Source organism: Tenrec ecaudatus, chromosome 12 (genome assembly GCF_050624435.1).
Source record: "Tenrec ecaudatus isolate mTenEca1 chromosome 12, mTenEca1.hap1, whole genome shotgun sequence".
NCBI classification, from domain to species: Eukaryota; Metazoa; Chordata; class Mammalia; order Afrosoricida; family Tenrecidae; genus Tenrec; species Tenrec ecaudatus.
The window spans coordinates 70,252,912-70,270,982 of NC_134541.1; the positions used below are offsets into that span (position 1 = coordinate 70,252,912).

Genomic DNA, 18,071 nt, shown 5'->3' on the forward strand with positions numbered 1-18,071 from the left:
ATCCTACTTTGTTCACTTAGCTTTATACCAGACACTTTCCCTTGTCTTAAACTATTCTTCTTCAGATACTCATCCTACCATATTTTAAAATGGCTACTCTTGTATATGTAACCATTCCTCATTACTAGATGCTTAACATTCTTTCTACTTATTTTAACAGTCTAAAATTATTTTAAGATACAAATAAATATTCCTGTGTATTTTTTAAACCATGTATCAAAAGTAAATTTGTCCAACAAAAATATATACAAATTTGTGTGCAGGTAGGTATGTGTGTACATAGGTATGTACGTGTGAGCACATGAAATGCCTAGAAATGACTTGTCTATTGATGTCTTTGTAACTTCCACCAAATGACTGGATGGGACCATTCAAATAGGTAAAGGTGCAGTGGTCTATATCTCAGATCCTCTAGCTACACGAAGAAGAAGATCCAAGTCAACACAAACCCAAGGCCAACTGCCAAAAGGCAGAGGTCAGACATACCTTCACCTTCCCTCCTACCATCCTACCATCCCTCCCAAGACACTCTACTTTCTGTTGGATTCAATAATTCCATTGCAATGGTCACACAGAACCCACAGACAGTACTGATGATTAAGGGAGTTATTAGAAGAGTTAACAAGTTATCAAAAGCCAGGATCAGAAGCCATTAAGGATATAGTAATTGATCAACAGCAACCTCTCTTCAGCCAGGAGTCGAGTCCTTCTCTAGTCTTCAGTCTCTCAGCCATGTGGTCCTCCAACCCCTGCCTTTATGAAACAGGAAGCCAGCCCACTGCTTTGCCTTACTCTCAGTACTGCGCTTCTGTTGTCTCAAGGTCTCTTTCCCTCAGCCTCTGCTCTTAGACTGGCTCCTTTGTTCTGTCCCAAGGTCTCCCTCCATGCCTCGCTTGCTCTTGCTGTCTTATGGTGTCTACTACCTCTGTCAGTTCAGCAGGAGTTTACAAAGTGCTCTGCTGGTGGCTCTGAATCCTGTCCATTAACATACCAGAGAATTCCCTCCCAAAATGGGATAACAGTCACGGGCATGGAGGCTAGAATTTATAATGCATCACAAAAGGGATTATGGCTAGAAGGTCCTATTAAGTAAATGTCTACATCTCAGTTTGTGAACACTAAGAGGAGATTAGTCAGTTTGAGTTGTCACTCCCTGTGAATAAGAAAGTCATCTCAGAAGTAAGAACAGAGAGTGAATTCCTGGGGTCACCAAAGAAGAAGAGCCATAACAGAGCACCTTTGCTATTTCTCCCTCACTGAAGTGGTAAGAGGCTGTAGACACCCTGCTATATTGAGACCAGAGGCTGAGGCAAAGGGACCACTGAAGCAGAGCAGCAGGTGGGCTTCCTGGCCTAATGGAGACCATAAGCCAAAGAATCAGAAAGCTGAGAGAGTGGTGACCAGAGAAGGACTTGGTTGCTGACTGGAAAAAGGGGCTGTTGTGAACAAAAGATTATATCCTTAATATTTTCTGACCCTGGCTTTGTGGTAACATTAGCTTCCCTAATAACCCCCGAACTGTGAGTATTATCTGAGGTCTGCAACAGATCCTGAAACCCAACAGGAAAGGAGCATTTCCACGAGAGGAATGATCGGTGTCAGAAGAGGTAAAGAAGGGTGGAGAGTGGAGAGAGATATGTCTGATCTTTGCTTGTGACAAATGGCCTCGAGTATGAAGATGGATTCTCCTTTACCCTTATGTTGCTAAAGGCAGTTAGATGTAGTCTCCTTGATTTTTACTCAGTGTATCTGCATATGTATATACACCTAAGTGTTTGCATATGAGCATGCAAATGTGCATACAGATGTGACTAAATGCACATATGAAGGGGTACTCAAAAAAGCCCCTGATTTTTCCCCATAGCTATGTATTTTAATTTTTTTTGAGTGTAAGAGAAAGTATTTATTTATTACATTTTATTAGAGGCTCATACAACTCTTATCACAATCCATACATATACACACATCAATTGTATAAAGCACATCTGTACATTCTTTGCCCTAATCATTTTCAAAGCATTTTCTCTCCACTTAAGCCCTTTGCATCAGGTCTTTTTTCCCCCCTCCCTCCCCGCTCCCCCCTCCCTCATGAGCCCTTGATAATTTTAGATTATTATTTTCTCATATCTTGCCCTATCCGGCATCTCCCTTCACCCCCTTCTATGTTGTCCGTCCCCCAGGGAGGAGGTCACATGTGGATCCTTGTAATAGGTTCCCCCTTTCCAACCCACTCACCCTCTACTCTCCCATTATCGCCCCTCACACCCTGGTCCTGAAGGTATCCTCCACCCTGGATTCCCTGTGCCTCCAGCTCTTATATGCACCAGTATACAACCTCTGCTCTATCCACACAACAACCTTATCACCTTCACACAATAACCTTATCACCTTCAAAGTTCATACATTACACTTAATACATTTGTCAAATCTGCCATTCTATTCCTGGAAACATTTTTCAAACTCATCTGTTTAGAAGGCTGACAGCACCTCCCTCGTGTTTTTCATCACCTCTTCTACATCGTCAAATTACTATCCTTTCATGTTCCTTTTCATTCATGGAAACAAAAAGAAGTTGCATGGTGTGAGGCTAGGTGAGTAAGGTATGCAGGGTAAGAGAAGCATGCAGTATTTTTGCCAGAAACTAGCACACTGAGATGGCTGCGTGAGCAAGTACATTGTCGTGGTGTCAAAACCAGTCCCGTCTGCCACAAACCAGGCCATTTTCGTCGCACAGTTATGCAATCTTATCAGAAGCTCTAAATAGAAAGCTTGATTAGCAGAATGAGCTGGTGGAATGAACTAAAAATCCACTACAAGTCGACATTTTCATCCATTCAGGAAGTTGATGGACATCCAGAACAAGGTTTGTCATCAATCAACATTTCACCTTTTTTAAACAAGAAAACCACTTGTACACTTGAGTTTTTCCCATAGCACTCTCTTTGTAAACTGTGTTAAACATTACAACAGTGACATTTTTCCCGAGCAGGAAACAAAATTTCACAGCCACATGCTATTCTCTTAAATCAGCCATCACGAAAAATGAAGTTTGCATGAAACTGCTTTTATGAAAAGATTCACTGTGACGCCAGTGGGTGCACTAACTCAGATGAGTTGCTCGCTGCTTGCCCAGTGGGTAAAATGGACACTATGAAAGCTCCACTCCACCCAGCACAATTCCGGTTTTTTGGGTACCCCCTCATATATCATTTATATAATAAAGTACAAAGGGAGTACTCTTTTTTTTTTAATTTTAACAATTTATTAGGGGCTCATACAATTCTTATCAGTTCATACATATACATACATCAATTATATAAAGCACATCTGTACAGTCTTTGCCCTAATCATTTTTTTCTCCTCTTTTCTTTTTTTACATTTTATTAGGGACTCATGCAACTCTTATCACCATCCATACATATACATACATCAATTGTACAAAGCACATCCATACATTCCCTGCCCCATTCTCAAGGCATTTGCTCTCCACCCAAGCCCCTTGCATCAGGTTCTCTTTTTTTTTTCCCTCCCTTCCCTTTCCCCCCTCCCTCATGTGCCCTTGGTAATTTATACCTCGTTATTTTGTCATATCTTGCCCTATCCGGAGTCTCCCTTCCCCCCTTCTCTGCTGTCCCTCTCACAGGGAAGAGGTCACATGTGGATTCTTGTAATCAGTTCCCCCTTTCCAACCCACAAAGGGAGTACTCTTAAGGATACTTCTTAGACATAATCAAACACTTCATGGGATTGGATTTATGAGTCTGACGGACTGGAACCATAATCTTGTGGAACATATCACTTAATTTGCATGATGTATTTCAGAAGTCTAAGTTTGATATACTTATATTGGTGAATAGAGTGTGGAGTCTGAATAGCTTGTAAGTAGCCATGTAAGGTACAATTATTGGTCTCTACTGATTAGGAGAACCAGTCCCTGGAGGACATCTGCTTTGTCAAGCACGTCACAGGAATAACTGTGATGGCGGCACAGGACCGGTGTTTCTTTCTGTTGTGCGTACACTATGGGATGGAAACAGCTCGATGGTACCTAACAACAACACCACTCATCTAAGCAAAAATAGAAAGAAATCAAAAACTCAGAGAAGAAACTAATCTACAAAATGAATATCCTTTAACAATGTTTCCCAAACTGGGTGATACCATGCTCCTGGGGGTGGGGGTGAATGGTGCTGACAGAATGATTCAGGATTGCTGCAAAAGCAGATATCGACACTTTATCTGGGTTATGGATTACAGTACAAAAGTTTTTTTTATTGCTATGGGGGTCCTGAGTAAATTTTTTTTTCCTGAAAAGGTGACAGCTGGCCAAATAATTTTGGGAACCTATGCTCTGCACAAATAAGTATTCTTCCCTAAGTCTAAAAGAACTAGATGGTGCCCAGCTCCATTACTAATAGTTACGTAGGCTAGCATAGGGCTGGTACGTCCATTAACGCATGCCCATTGGTCCAAGCTACGGAAACAAAGGAGTGGCACACTGCACATGCTCAGAGGTTCAGGTTTCCCGCTGGGTATGCATGGATGGGTACTGCACCTGGATTGGCCCACCTACGCCAGGTGAATTCAATTCAGCCAATGTGGTCGGCCAGGGATTGTCCACCACGCCTCCCCGCGGAATCATTGAAAAGGCAGGAGCCTGGAGTCAACCGGGGGACTTTGTGTGACTCTGTGAGCAGCTTCCAGGCAGGCTGCACATTCGGGAGGAGCTGAAACTTCTAATGCTCGCAAAACTCACTAATCACCTGGGATAACAATAGATGGCCACTGATAGGAGAAAAATATGGAACAGAACATCTAGTTATTAAAAACAGACTCCACCTGCTAGACTGGTTAAGAGTTGGGGACACTTAAAAACTACGCCCTGCCACCCTGTTGAAATCTAAAAACTGAAACTACAGTCCTCCACCACTAGACCACCTTGTGACTAAATGACAAATCGGCTCAAAAAATGATTATCACCTTTAAGTAATGTGTCCTTTAAAAAATTACCCATTGTTTTTGTCATGTACCTTTGAACTGGCTCCAACTCATAGTGACCCTAATTAGTAAAAACAATACCACTGTCCTGTCCTATGTTGCCCTCACAACTGTTATGTTTGCGCCCCTAATTTCAGCTCCTGTACCAATCCACCTCATTGAATTTTTTCTCTGACCCTCTATTTTACCAAATAGGCTATCCCATTCCAGGGGCTGTTCTCTCCTGATGAGGAGTCTGGTTGTATAGTGGGTTTCAAGCTGGACTACTATGGGATACAGAAAGATTTCTCCCAAGTTGTCTCCCCCAAATATATGGCCAACTTAGCTGCTTGCTACATATGGTAAGCACTTAGAGGTCAATTAAAGTAGATCAGAGGTTATCCTCCCTAAGGGTTATCAGTCATCTAGAGCAATCAGACTGTATGGTCTGTCCCCAACCTAAGCAGGGCCCACTCCCTTCTGGTAAGGAGATTGTTTCTCTGACGGAGCGCCCAGGGAGGACATCAACCCACTCAAGGGTAACCAAGGTTAGGCTGCCATATTGAGGCTAGGGTGCGCCTATCTTGTCACATGTATCCCTAGCCCCTCCCTTTCCTATTACGTGTACACCCCAGCTGATCCCCATCCTATTATGTTTATATCTACTGTACACCCTTTCCTATGATGTGTAAGCCTATTGTACAACCTCTTCTTGTGACGTATGTCTTTACCCGTAATTAGGGGGCAGGCACGCCCCCAAAGATAGATAAGCCTCAGTTGGTAATAAATCACTCTCCCTCGCTCCTACACTCCCGTCTCCCACCTCCACGTGTACTACCAAGAGGATCTGAGGTGAGTATGCTACTAGGAAATGTGCCTGACTCCTTTATTTCACTCTTTCTCTATGACTTTACTATAATCTTTATATATCTTAACCGTACAATTGCGCTCGCTGAACCTGTGATAGGGTGAGGGGCTGGCTTCCCCCACAGGCTGCTGGGCACAAAGTGAGCATTTTGAATCCACCAGCTGCTCTACAGGAGAAAGAAGAAACTTTCTGGAAACACAATGTGGCATTTTCTACTCTGTCCTATGAGTTAAAATTAACTCGATGGCATTAAGTTTGCTTTGATTTGGTTTGGCTCTCTCCTGATAACATGCCCAAAGTGTGTAAGGTAAAATCTCACCATTTTTGCTTTTAAGGAGCCTTCTGGTTGCACTTCCTCCAGGAAAGACTTAGTTGTCATTCTGGCAGTCCGTGGAAGCACACTTTCAATATTCTTAACCAACACCGTCATTCCAATGTATCAATTCTCCAGTCTCCCTTATTCATTGCCGAGCTTTCATAGCCATTTGAGGTGACTGAATAGATAACTTGGGTAAAGCACACCTCAGTGCTCACAGCAACGTCTTTGCTCGCCAATACTTTAAAGAGATCTTGTACAGTAGATTTGCCCAAAATAATATATTCTTTGATTTTCTGACTGCTTGACTGTGGATTCAAATACAATAAAATCCTTGACAACGTCAACCTTGTTCAAAGCTTTGCTTTGTCTTCCTGCCCTTTGGAATTTTCGGGTCAGTGCTTTTCATTCTATTCTCTAAATTCAAGAGCAAGTTGCAAAGTCTCTTCTGACGTCCACTTTGGCCTTTTCTCTCTCAAGTTGACTGGCCCTTTGTTTTCTTTAAAGAGGCCTAGTGGCCTTGTTGGGTAAGCTCTGGACTGCGAACCACAAGGTTAGGGATTCCCAGCCACCAGCTGCTCTTGGGGAGAACGTTGAGCCAATTTGCTCTGATGAATATTTCTAGCTTTGGATCCCCTACAAAGGGTGACTAGGGGATAAAATTAACCAGCTGGCAGTAGGCTGTAAGGATTTGCTTTTTTCATGTGTGCTGTTCTTCATGTCATCCCAGACCTTACCAAGTCTTCAGTCACTAATGTTCCATGTATTGTATCTGCTAAGATGATCTCTAAATTAGGTAGGATACACTCAAAGTTGTATTTTGGCGCTCTTGTGTATGTGAGCAATTGATGGCCACTCCCAGCACAGTAAGTCTTATGATTGTGTGATTCAAAATGGCCAACACCACCCCATTTCAACTCACTAATGCCTAAGACATTGATCTTTATATGTCCATGCCCTTTTTGATGACTTCCAATTTTCCCACACTCATACTATGTACATTCCACATTCTGATTATTACTGTATATTTATAGGTGTTTATTCTCATTGTGAGTCATTCCCCAGCAGCAAATGAAGATCTTGAAAGTTCTGGTCAATCGATTATGGTCAGCTCTACTTTGAGGACAGCTTTTCTGTAGTCATACTGTGAGTGGCTTCTAACCTCAAGGGGGTTCACTTTCGAGCACTATACCAGACAATGATCCCCTGCGAATCCTAAGGTCTTCAGGAGTAATCCTTCAGCAGTGGTCTGCCTATGCCTTCTTCCTAGTCTGTTCAGTCTGAAAGCTCTGATGAAACCCGTTCACTATGGATGACAATGCTGACATTTGAAATATCAGTGACATAACTTGCAGCATTACAGCAACACCCAAGCACCCAGAGTATGACAAACTGACAGATGAGTGCAGGAAGACTAAATAAATAAAAGCACATTATAGATTAATTGGTCAACATGACTTTAAAATCATGATGTGAATGTAAGGGAGGAGGGGACCTAGATTAATGGGTCTAGAACAGAAATAATGAAAATGCCCATGCATTGTCAAAAATGTCACTAATGTCACTGAGCCACTTAAATAGAAATTATTGAATGGGACCCGAAAGTGCAGTGTAAACTTCCACTGAAAACACAGTAAAATGTTGTTTAAAAATAAGAAATTTACCTCTTGGGTGGGAACACTTTCTTTCACTTCACTTGGAAACAGTGATGACTTATTTCCCCCCGTAGTTCTAAAGGATGCCAGTTGGTGACGCACCTGCTTCATGGTTTGACCAAGCTGCCAGGAAGAAGGAAACAAACAAAAACAAGATAAAGACTTAACACCAATACAATCAGTGTTCCAGCAGGAAAGGAGGCCTCTATTATTAAATAATGCCACACCTTAAACAAGAGGATTACTTGCAAAGGAAACTTTAATCAGCAACAGTATCTTTGTAACATTATTTTCATTAATCTCAGAGCTACATTTCATACACGTTATGCACGTTTTATATTCACTACAGATATTAGAATCTAAAAGTCTGAGTTCATATACTGAAATATTATTAAACAAACATATTACTTACCATCTATCTAGTTTGTAAATAAGAAATACTTATAAACTGGTTCTTGTATACCTAAGAACTTTCAACATTCTTTGTAAGACTCTATTCCTAGTATGCCTAGGGCCTTTTTTTCCATATATATACACACCTTTCACACACTCAACATTTAAAAGATTGTTCAAAGCTCCTTGACTCTGGAGAGCTTTCCTAAATTAACTTAAAATAGCAACTCAAACATCCTAACAGAAACAATTTGTTCCAACTACTCCAAGCAGCAGTTTATAAATGAGGGTTTATATTAGATCTGTGGACTTTGCGTACATTCTTGGCTCTACCTAGTAATATCAGTATGCACACATTTTGACTTCTTTTTCATAGAAATGCATTATGTATCACACAAATCTGCATATAATATCTTCTTGGGGGGAAAAAGAAATGAATGATACACCATTTTTAGGTCAATCATTGAACCACGTAGAAGATACACATTTCCTCAAGTGGTTGTTATTAGCTGTCATCATATTGGTTCCAATGTATGCCAACCCTATATCGGTCCTGTGCCATCCTCACCATTGTTCCTATGTTTAAGCCTATTGCTGCACCAAGTGTTTACTTTACCAAGCATGGTAAAGTCTTTCCTGGCAACATATTCAGAGTACTTGAGGTGAAGTTTCACCATCCTCTAAGCAGCTTTTGTGTGTGTGTGTGTGTGTGTGTGTGTGTGTGTGTCTGTGTATAAGAAAGAGCTTTATATACACGAGCAACTGAATATTGAGAAAACATCCCAGCCCAGTCCAGATCAAGCCCATAAAATCTGATGAGCCCATATGTCCAATATCAATCTATAAAGTCCTCTTCAGACTCACGCAACACATGCAATGACACCAAGTACAGGAAGATCACAGGCCAGTGGGTGAAAAGTCTTGTGGGTCCAGTGGTGGTGTGAGCATCTCAGCGCTGGCAGGGGTCGCCATGTGGCTCCTATAGCTCCAGAGCTCTAGCGTAGCTCCATGTGTCCTGTCAATGGAAATGTCTCCTAGGAAGTGAGCATAAGTCCAGCCTCCAGCGAGCTATTTATCGCCTTAGCGCCTCCAAATGAGGTCATCAAGCTGCAACCTGATTTGACAGGTTAGACTCTAAGCATTTTAACTATATTTCTTCCAAAACAATTGTTCTTCTGGAAGTCCATGGTATACTTAACATTCTTCCCTAGCATCAACTCTTCTCCAGTACTCCTTATTCTTGTTTCACATACATATGAAGCAATTGAAAATACTATGGAGAAGAAAAAAAAGAAAATACCATGGGGTCATGAATTGAACTGTGTCCCCCAAAATACATGTGTTAAGCTGAGTTTTCTAAAAAGAAAGCCAGTGACATATATGTATAAAAAAGAACTTTATATCAAAAAGAAATATCTATCAAGGAAGTGGCCCAGCTCAGGTCAACTCAACTCCATGAGTCAGATGCTAGCTGGAGGGCCCTCCAGACTCACTCAAAAGCTTTCTTTGAAACAAGACAGAGCAGTCCACATGGAGCCCAGCCCTAGAAGATAGGAAGAAAATATAAGCAAACAAGATGGGGAGGGCAAGAGAGGGAGAGATCAGTTCTTCACAGGATCACTTATAAATAGGTCACACCCCCAAGGAGATGTCATTAGGCTATGACCTTATGAATAGGTTGGACTCCACCTATATCTTCTTACAAGTACAGCACGTTGACAGGAAAACTTAACCATCACACATGCATCAACTTGTCTACACCATGTTTCTCAGTAGCTAAGCAGTTATGATAGCATAATGTGACAGCTAAGTACTGATCCTCCATGATATGAACTGATGGGCTAAAACCAAAAAGAAGATAAGGGATGTGAGGCAACACCTTTAAGCTCATCACAGCCTCATCAAATGTGAGTAGAGTTTTAGTGAGATATGGCCTACAACATCTTTTATCTTGCAAGATAAAAAGGAGAGGGAGCTACCAGGGCTAAGAAACAAAGAGCCAGGAGTGGAGTGAGTCAATTTTACTTAGGGTCCCTGTACTATGAGGTTCCTAGATCCAGGAGAAGATAAGTGACAAGGACACATGGGGATCTTCAAGGAATGCCAGGCCTACAGATGCTGAAAGGAGACAAAGACTTTTCTCCAGAGATAGAAGAGCCCTTCCCCTAGAATTTCTGCTCTGAATTTGAACCTCTGGCCTCCTAGATTACAAATATTGCAAGGTTTAAAACCAGGCCAGTTATGTGTCAGGGTTATATCCTCTCACCACACTTATTCAATCTGTATCCTGAGAAAATGATGAGAGAAGCTGGGGTCTGTGAAGAACATGGCATTGGAACTGGACAAAGGCTTATAAACAAACTGCAATATGAAGACAGCACGTTTGCTGAACATGAGGAGGACTTGAGGCACCTGCACATGAAGATCAAGGATTGCAGTCTTCACTATGGATTCAACTCAATGTAAAGATGATCAAAATCCTCACAACTGAAACAATAGGTAACATACATCATGATAAACGGAGAAAAGATCAATATTAAGAATTCTGTCTTTGTTGGATCCATAATCAATGCTCATGAAAGCGAAAATCAAAAGATGTGTTACATTGGGTAAATCGGCTTCACAATACTTCTTTAGAGTATTGGAAAGCAAGGATACTACTTTAAGGACTAAGGTACACCTCACCCAAGCCATGGTATTTTCAACTGTCTCATATGCATTGAAAGTTGGACACTGAATGAGGATGACTGAAGAAGAATTGGTGCACTTGAACTGTGATGCTGGAGAAGAATATTCAAAGTACCATGGACTAAAAGGACAAATCAACCTGTCTTGAAAGAAGTATGGCGAGTGCTCCTTTGAGGAAAGGGTGGCAAGATCCAGCATTCAAAAAATCATGTTTTAAACAACATTTTGTTTGGAATAAATCTCTGCATATATGAACTGTTACCTCATATATATGAGGGAAACTCAAAACATTTGTAGAGAAATTGCATTATCTTTTAGTAAAACTTTCCACAAACCTTTGAATCCTCATATTTCAACTATGACATTTTTCCTCATACACTTATATTTTCTTCAGTTCTATTTAATTTGATCATGTAACTTTTTAGTCAGTTAGGAATATATATGTGGCTGTATAAATTAAACAATGACTAACAATATGTAGGCCATGGGAAAAGACTAAGACCTAATGTGCATAAAATTTTACTACCCTGTTGCAATGGTAGCCTACTATCTATTTAAAGTATGTGCTAATGCCATATCTATCTAAAGTTGTATTTATACAAGTACAGTGTAGTTTATTTAAATATACTTTAGACTTTTCAGTGGCTACAAAGATACGTTATTAAAACTTCAACTCACATGAGTGCCTTATTATAGCCCATGGCTCCAAGTGCAAATGTATCAGTTGTCAAAACTAGTTATAAACTGGTGTAACATAGACATACCAAGCAAACTGTAGGCTGGTAGACACCTAGATGTAATGCAAAAAGACAAGTTGGACCAATGAAAGTCCCTTAACTCATACAATGAATTAGGAAATACTAAGAAAAGTAGGAAAAAGTCAAATGGATCTAAATAAAGTTAAAAGAGCCTCTAATATACCAATTATGAAGCTATAGTCAAAAGAGAATATTACTTGGTAGTAGAAAAGTAAGTTTAGTTGACCTGTGAATAGCACAGCGGTTAGAGGTAAAACTTTTGACTCCCCCAAAAGCTACCTAATAGCCTATTTTCAATGGAAACCTTAGCAATAGTATAAATAAGTTAATAACACATATTTTATAATGTTTACCTATATTATACTGTACCTACATAAAAGCTGCATTTTCAATACAAGATAAAAGATATTTTGCAAAGAGTACAAGGTTTTCCCAATTGATGTTACTGCAGCAATGTCTTCATGACGTTTCCTTTCTTGTTTTTATGGTGGCCTGAAGCTGGATCCATTTATCTTGAAATGACAGGCAAGCAGAGCTGGGGACCTCAAACTACAGTACATACCATGCCATTCAACTTTTTCTTGTACTGCCATGACTTTTCTCTGCTTATTGAGAGCATTTCCAGCACCACAAGTGGCACTGTGTATGAGTGCTGATATTATACAAGGTTTATAGCATTGCATTTATCACAATGACAAAGTATCAAGAGATATATATTTTTTTACTGATACTATATTTAATAGAGAGACAAGCTACACACATGAAGATCATTAAAATCACAAGGAATCCCCCTTTCACCCCCCAAATCTACATGGTTCCGTGCAGTTCAAATTATGTGGTTCAAGTTGCTGTTGGTTGCCTTCAAGTTGGTTCTGACTCATAGCAAACATATGTACACCACTTTTCCCAATCTAATAACTGTTGCCACTGTGGCAGTCACTGTGTCAGTCTACCTCATCAAGGGTCTTCTTTTTCATTGCCCCTCTACTTTACCTTTTCAGGACTGATGTCTCCTGAAAACATGTCCAAACTATGTGGAATGAAGTCTCACCATCCTTACATCTAAGGCATTCTGGTTGGCCTTCTTTCAAGACAAATTTGTTCTAGCACAATGGTTCTCAACCTGTGGTTCACGACCCCTGTGGGTGGGGTATGTCAAACAACTCTTTCCCAGGGGTCACCTAAGACCATTGGAAAACACATATTTCCGATGGTCTTAGGAACCGAGACACCACTCCTCTATCCATCTCCAGGCGGGTCCGCCCACATACAGATATGCCCATATACGTTTACTTAGTGTGAAGACTGTTACCTATACTACATCATGCTCCAGGACAAAATTTCATTTATTTGTCATTAGAAATATTTTATAATATATAATTATATATTGTTCTTGTAATTAATCACTATGCTTTAATTATGTTCAATTTGTAACAATGAAAATACATCCGGCATATCAGATATTTATGATTCATAACAGTAGCAAACTTATAGTTATGAAGTAGCAATGAAAATAATTTTATATTTGGGGTCAACACCACATGAGGTACTGTTTTAAAGGGTCACAGCATTAGGAAGTTTGAGAACCACTGTTCTAGCAGTCCATGGTATTTTCAAAATTCTTTTCTAGCACCATAATTCAAATGGATTAATTCCTCTTCAGTGTTCCTTATTCAACATCAAACTTTCACACATATAAGGTGAATGTAAACACCTGGGCTTGGGTCAGGTGCAACGTAGTCTTCAAAGTAGCATCCTTGCTCTTCACCACTGTTAAGAGAATATCTTAACAATACGTCACTAAGTTTCTTCACTGCTGCTTTCATCAGCATTGATTATGGATCCTGGCAAGAAGAAGTTTTGACCATTTCAACAGAAAGACTAACCATTTCAATATTCTCCATTTATTACGATGTTACCTATTGGTCCAGTTGTGAAAATCCTGATTTTCTCTACATTGAGTTGTAATCCATATTGAAAGACTATAATAACGATACATCAAGATAGGAGGAAGGCCTATTAATAACTGTAATATGCAGATGACACCTTGGTTACTGATGAAAGGGAGGCAGACTTTAAACACACGATGATGATCAATAACTACAAACTGTAGTGTATTGTTCAAGATCAACTGTACCTAAGAAAGCACACGCCTATAGACAGGGTAACCAATTATACTTATTTGCATGGATGTGACCCAGTTTCTAGAAAAATTCAATCTCGGCAAGCCAGGAAAGTTGGTCATTTTATGAGAACTAAATTAGTCAAGTTAATGATTAAATACTAGTGTGAACTTACTAGTTTATACATGAATAAAAGAGGTGAGAATAAAACAATGATCAGTATTTTTTTAATTGTTTTTACCATCTGAATTAAAAAAAAACAAACAATCAAAACCCTGTTTATTGTGATATAGTTAAAGGTTGACAGGGCAGATCATAAGTTTTACAGTTAACAATTTACATACATTTTGTTTCAACTCATCCATTTCAATCCCCTCAACGTAAAAAACACTTTATCCTCTACTTCCTCCCAGTGGTTCCTGTGTCTATTTCTCCTTCTTTCCTAACCCTCTGCCTTTGGGAAAATGCTGCCCTTTTGTACTTAAATGGCTGATTATTCTAACACAGGGGTGAGTTCAGTTCCAAACTTGAAGGGTGACTAAAGGGGTTCCACCAGTCCTACCAATAAGTCTACTGTCTTTTATGTTTTAGAGTTCTATTCCACAGTTTGACCCCACTGATAAGTTGTTAAATTCCCCACCAAAATGACGTTATCAAGAAAGACTGCAGAAACTCAGTGGAAGTATAAATATACTAACAAGAACAAAAAGAGGCTGGTTTTGTTTTATATAACCACTTGAATGTTGAGTTCTCCAATTCTGGTTCTCAAGTTCGGGTGTTCAAACTTACCTGATTTTTGAAATTAGTAAGTACTTCCAAATATTATTAAATGGAGAGTGGTGTATGGGTACAGAATAAGTGAGGTCTTGGCCAAATAACATTTAGAACAGAGGACTGTGTTCATTTTAAGGGTTCATATTTGAGAATAGCACTGAAAAACAAAGCAATGTTTAGAAGAATCAACCAAGATAGTAATCTGAGTATGAAGTCATTTGACAAAAAGACAAAGCATTATGAATGTAGATACCAAAAAGAAAAAAGAAAATTCAGAAGATAATTAAATATTTGAATTGTTTTTTTTGAAAAAAACAAGATATTCTATTCTCTATTACTTGAGAGAGAAACTAGGACTAACAGGACCCTAGTTTCAGAAATGTTCTAGCAAAAACATGACCATAAATACATCAGAAATGTCATAAAAAGCACTGACCCATGGAGCTATGGGGGGGGGGGGCAACACTGAGACACAGTGCAGTAATTGTGCCCAATCTGACCTCTCCACACCAAGGTGAAACACTAACGGTGTGCAACAGAGCAGCAAAAGGAGCAAAGCAATGAAGTCCCTAATCATAGGCAGGGCTTGGCACCTCATCAGACTAGACTGGAAAACACTCATAAAAGTCAACAAACAAACCTAGAACTATTTATAAGCTTTTCTTTGTTATTCTTGTTTGTTATTTTGTTTTTATGTTTATTATTGTTTTTGCATGTCTATCTAGATAAGATAGGCAAGATAAACAATCCAGAGGAGAAAACAATAAGACTGATGGTTCCGCGGGACATGGGAGAGGGGGAAGGGGGAGATAGGGAGGGGAGCCAACAAACACAGGAACAAGGGAACAACAAGTGATCTAAGATTGATGGTGAGGAGGGCGTAGGATGCGAGGTGGGGCTTAATCAAGTGCAATGAAGCCAAGAGGAATTAATGAAAACCAAATGAAGGTTGAACATGACAGTGGAATAAGAGGAAAGGAAAAGGAAATAGAGTAAAGAATTAAGAGGCAACAAGGTCTAAATACAGGAATGTACATATATAAATATATTTATATATAATAATAGGGAAATAGCTCTAAGCACATATATTTATATGTTAAGTATAAAGGTAGAAGACAGACATTGGGCCTCTACTCAAGTACTCCCTCAATGCAAGAACACTGTTCTAATAACCCAGGATTCTGTGATGCTCACCTTCCCAAAAGGATTGCTGAAGACAAAATGGGTACATAAACAAATGTAGTGAAGAAAGCTGATGGTTCCCGGCTATCAAAAGATATAGATCTGAAGTATTAAGGCTTGAAGATAAACAATCAGCCATCTAGCTGAGAAGCAACAAAGCCCACATGGAAGAAGCACACCAGCCTGTGTGATCATGAGGTGTCAGTGGGATCACGTATCAGGCATCAAAGACCCAGAACAAAAAAATCATATCAATGTGAATGAGGGGGAGAGTGGAGTGGAGACCCAAAGCCCATCTGTAGACAAGTGGACATCCCTCACAGAAGGGTCACAAGGAAGAGGTGAGTCATTCAGGATGCAAAATAGCACCGATGAAACATAACTTTTCTCTAGTTCTTTAATACTCTGCTGCCCCACCCCACAACTCCGCCACTATCATGACCCCAATTCTACCTTACAAATCTGGCTAGACCAGAGCATGTACACTGGTACAGATAAGAGTGGAGACCCAAGGCCCAAGTGTCGGCCAATGGAGATCCCCTCATAGAGGGGTTTAGGAGAGGAGATGGGTTAATTAGGGTGCGAGGTAGTACCGATGAAGAACACAGCTTTCCCCCAGATCCTGGATGCTTCCTCCCCCCAACTACCATGATCCGAATTCTACCTTGCAGGGCTGGATAGGGCAGAGGCTGTACACTGGTACATATGAGGGCTGGAAGCACAGGGAATCCAGGGTGGATGATACCTTCAGGACCAAGGATGTGAGGGGCGATGCTGGGAGAGTGTAGGGTGAGTGGGTTGGAAAGGGGGAAACTGATTACAAGAATCCACATGTGACCTCTTCCCTGGGAGAGGGACGGCAGAGAAGGGGGGGAAGGGAGACTCCGGATAGGGCAAGATATGACAAAATAACGATGTATAAATTACCAAGGGCACATGAGGGAAGGGGGAGCGGGGAGGGAGGGGGGAAAAAAAGAGGACCTGATGCAAAGTGCTTAAGTGGAGAGCAAATGCTTTGAGATTGATTGGGGCAGGGAATGTATGGATGTGCTTTATACAATTGATGTATGTATATGTATGGATTGTGATAAGAGTTGTATGAGTCCCTAATAAAATGTAAAAAAAGAAAAGAGAAAAAAAAGAAAATGATTAGGGCAAAGAATGTACAGATGTGCTTTATACAATTGATGTATGTATATGTATGGACTGTGATAAGAGTTGTATTAGCCCCTAATTGTTAAAAAAGAGTTCACAACACAGGGAATCCAGGACAGATAAAGCCCTAAAGGCCAATAATGAAAGTAGCAATACCAGGAGGGTAGAGAGTAGATGGAGAGAGAAAGGGGAAACTGATCACAATGATCAACATATAACCCCCCAGCCCAAGGAATAGACAACAGAAAAGTGGGTGAAGGGAGACATCAGTCGGTGCAAGACATGAAAAGGGCTCAAGTAGAAAGAAGATATTTTGAAAATGATGGCAACGTATGTACAAATGTGCTTGACACAATGGATGGATGTATGGATTTTGATAAGAGCCCCCAATAAAATGATTCCTTTTCAATTATGTTCATTATTTGCTCAACCAGATCTCAATAATGTATCATTGTTTATGTTCAGTGACATCTAGTGGCTAAAACCTTCAACAGAAACTATTGAACTTACAAAACTTCAACAGCAAAAAAGTAACCATTTTCATGGAGTCCCATCATAAAGTTTACAGATCCCAAACAGTTAAGTCACCAAACATTCTTTAGTAGTTCATCTTCTTTCAAGAAAAGAATAATGCATAGAAAGTGTCTTAGTGAGTACTGGAGTGGGAGGGAGAGGGAAAGAGGGCTCACTGTTGAGGAAGTACTGAGTTTCTGTTTAAGAAGCCCTGCCGGTGTACTGGATTAGACATTTGAGTTTCTAACTGCAAGCCTGCTGATTCAAACCCACTAACTGCTCCACAGGGGAAAGATGAGACTTTTCCTGTATAGATTTACAGACTTAGAAACCCCATGGGCCGGTTCTACTCTGCTCTACAGAGTTGCTATAAAAAAGAATTGACTCAACAGCAGTGGTCTGTTTTTGGTTTGGGAAGTTCTACTTACAATAGTAGAAAATTTGGCAATGGATATTGGTGATGGTTGCACAAGATGACTAAAGTTTCTGATGTAACTAAATTGTACACATGAAAAACTTTAACTTGGCAAATGCTGTGTTTTACAACAATTTTTTTTGCAATAGAAAAGAACACAATTTAAACTTTTAAATATTTTCTAAAAACTTTTTTCTCAAACTGATTTACCAATCTCCTTTTGTTATTCTTCCCTATAATCTCACCAATTATAA

At 40.0% G+C, this 18,071-nt stretch overlaps 1 protein-coding gene across 9 annotated transcripts in view; it reads right to left on the reverse strand.

Annotated features, from left to right (window-relative positions):
* CCDC15 (coiled-coil domain containing 15) overlaps positions 1 to 18,071 on the reverse strand; it is a 124,796-nt gene that overhangs the window by 94,855 nt on the left and 11,870 nt on the right. For all 9 annotated transcript variants that reach the window (XM_075564134.1, XM_075564137.1, XM_075564136.1 and 6 more), the window contains one exon: positions 7,826 to 7,939. In XM_075564134.1, coding sequence (XP_075420249.1) covers positions 7,826 to 7,939 — 114 coding nt within the window. The remainder of the gene's footprint in view (positions 1 to 7,825; positions 7,940 to 18,071) is intronic.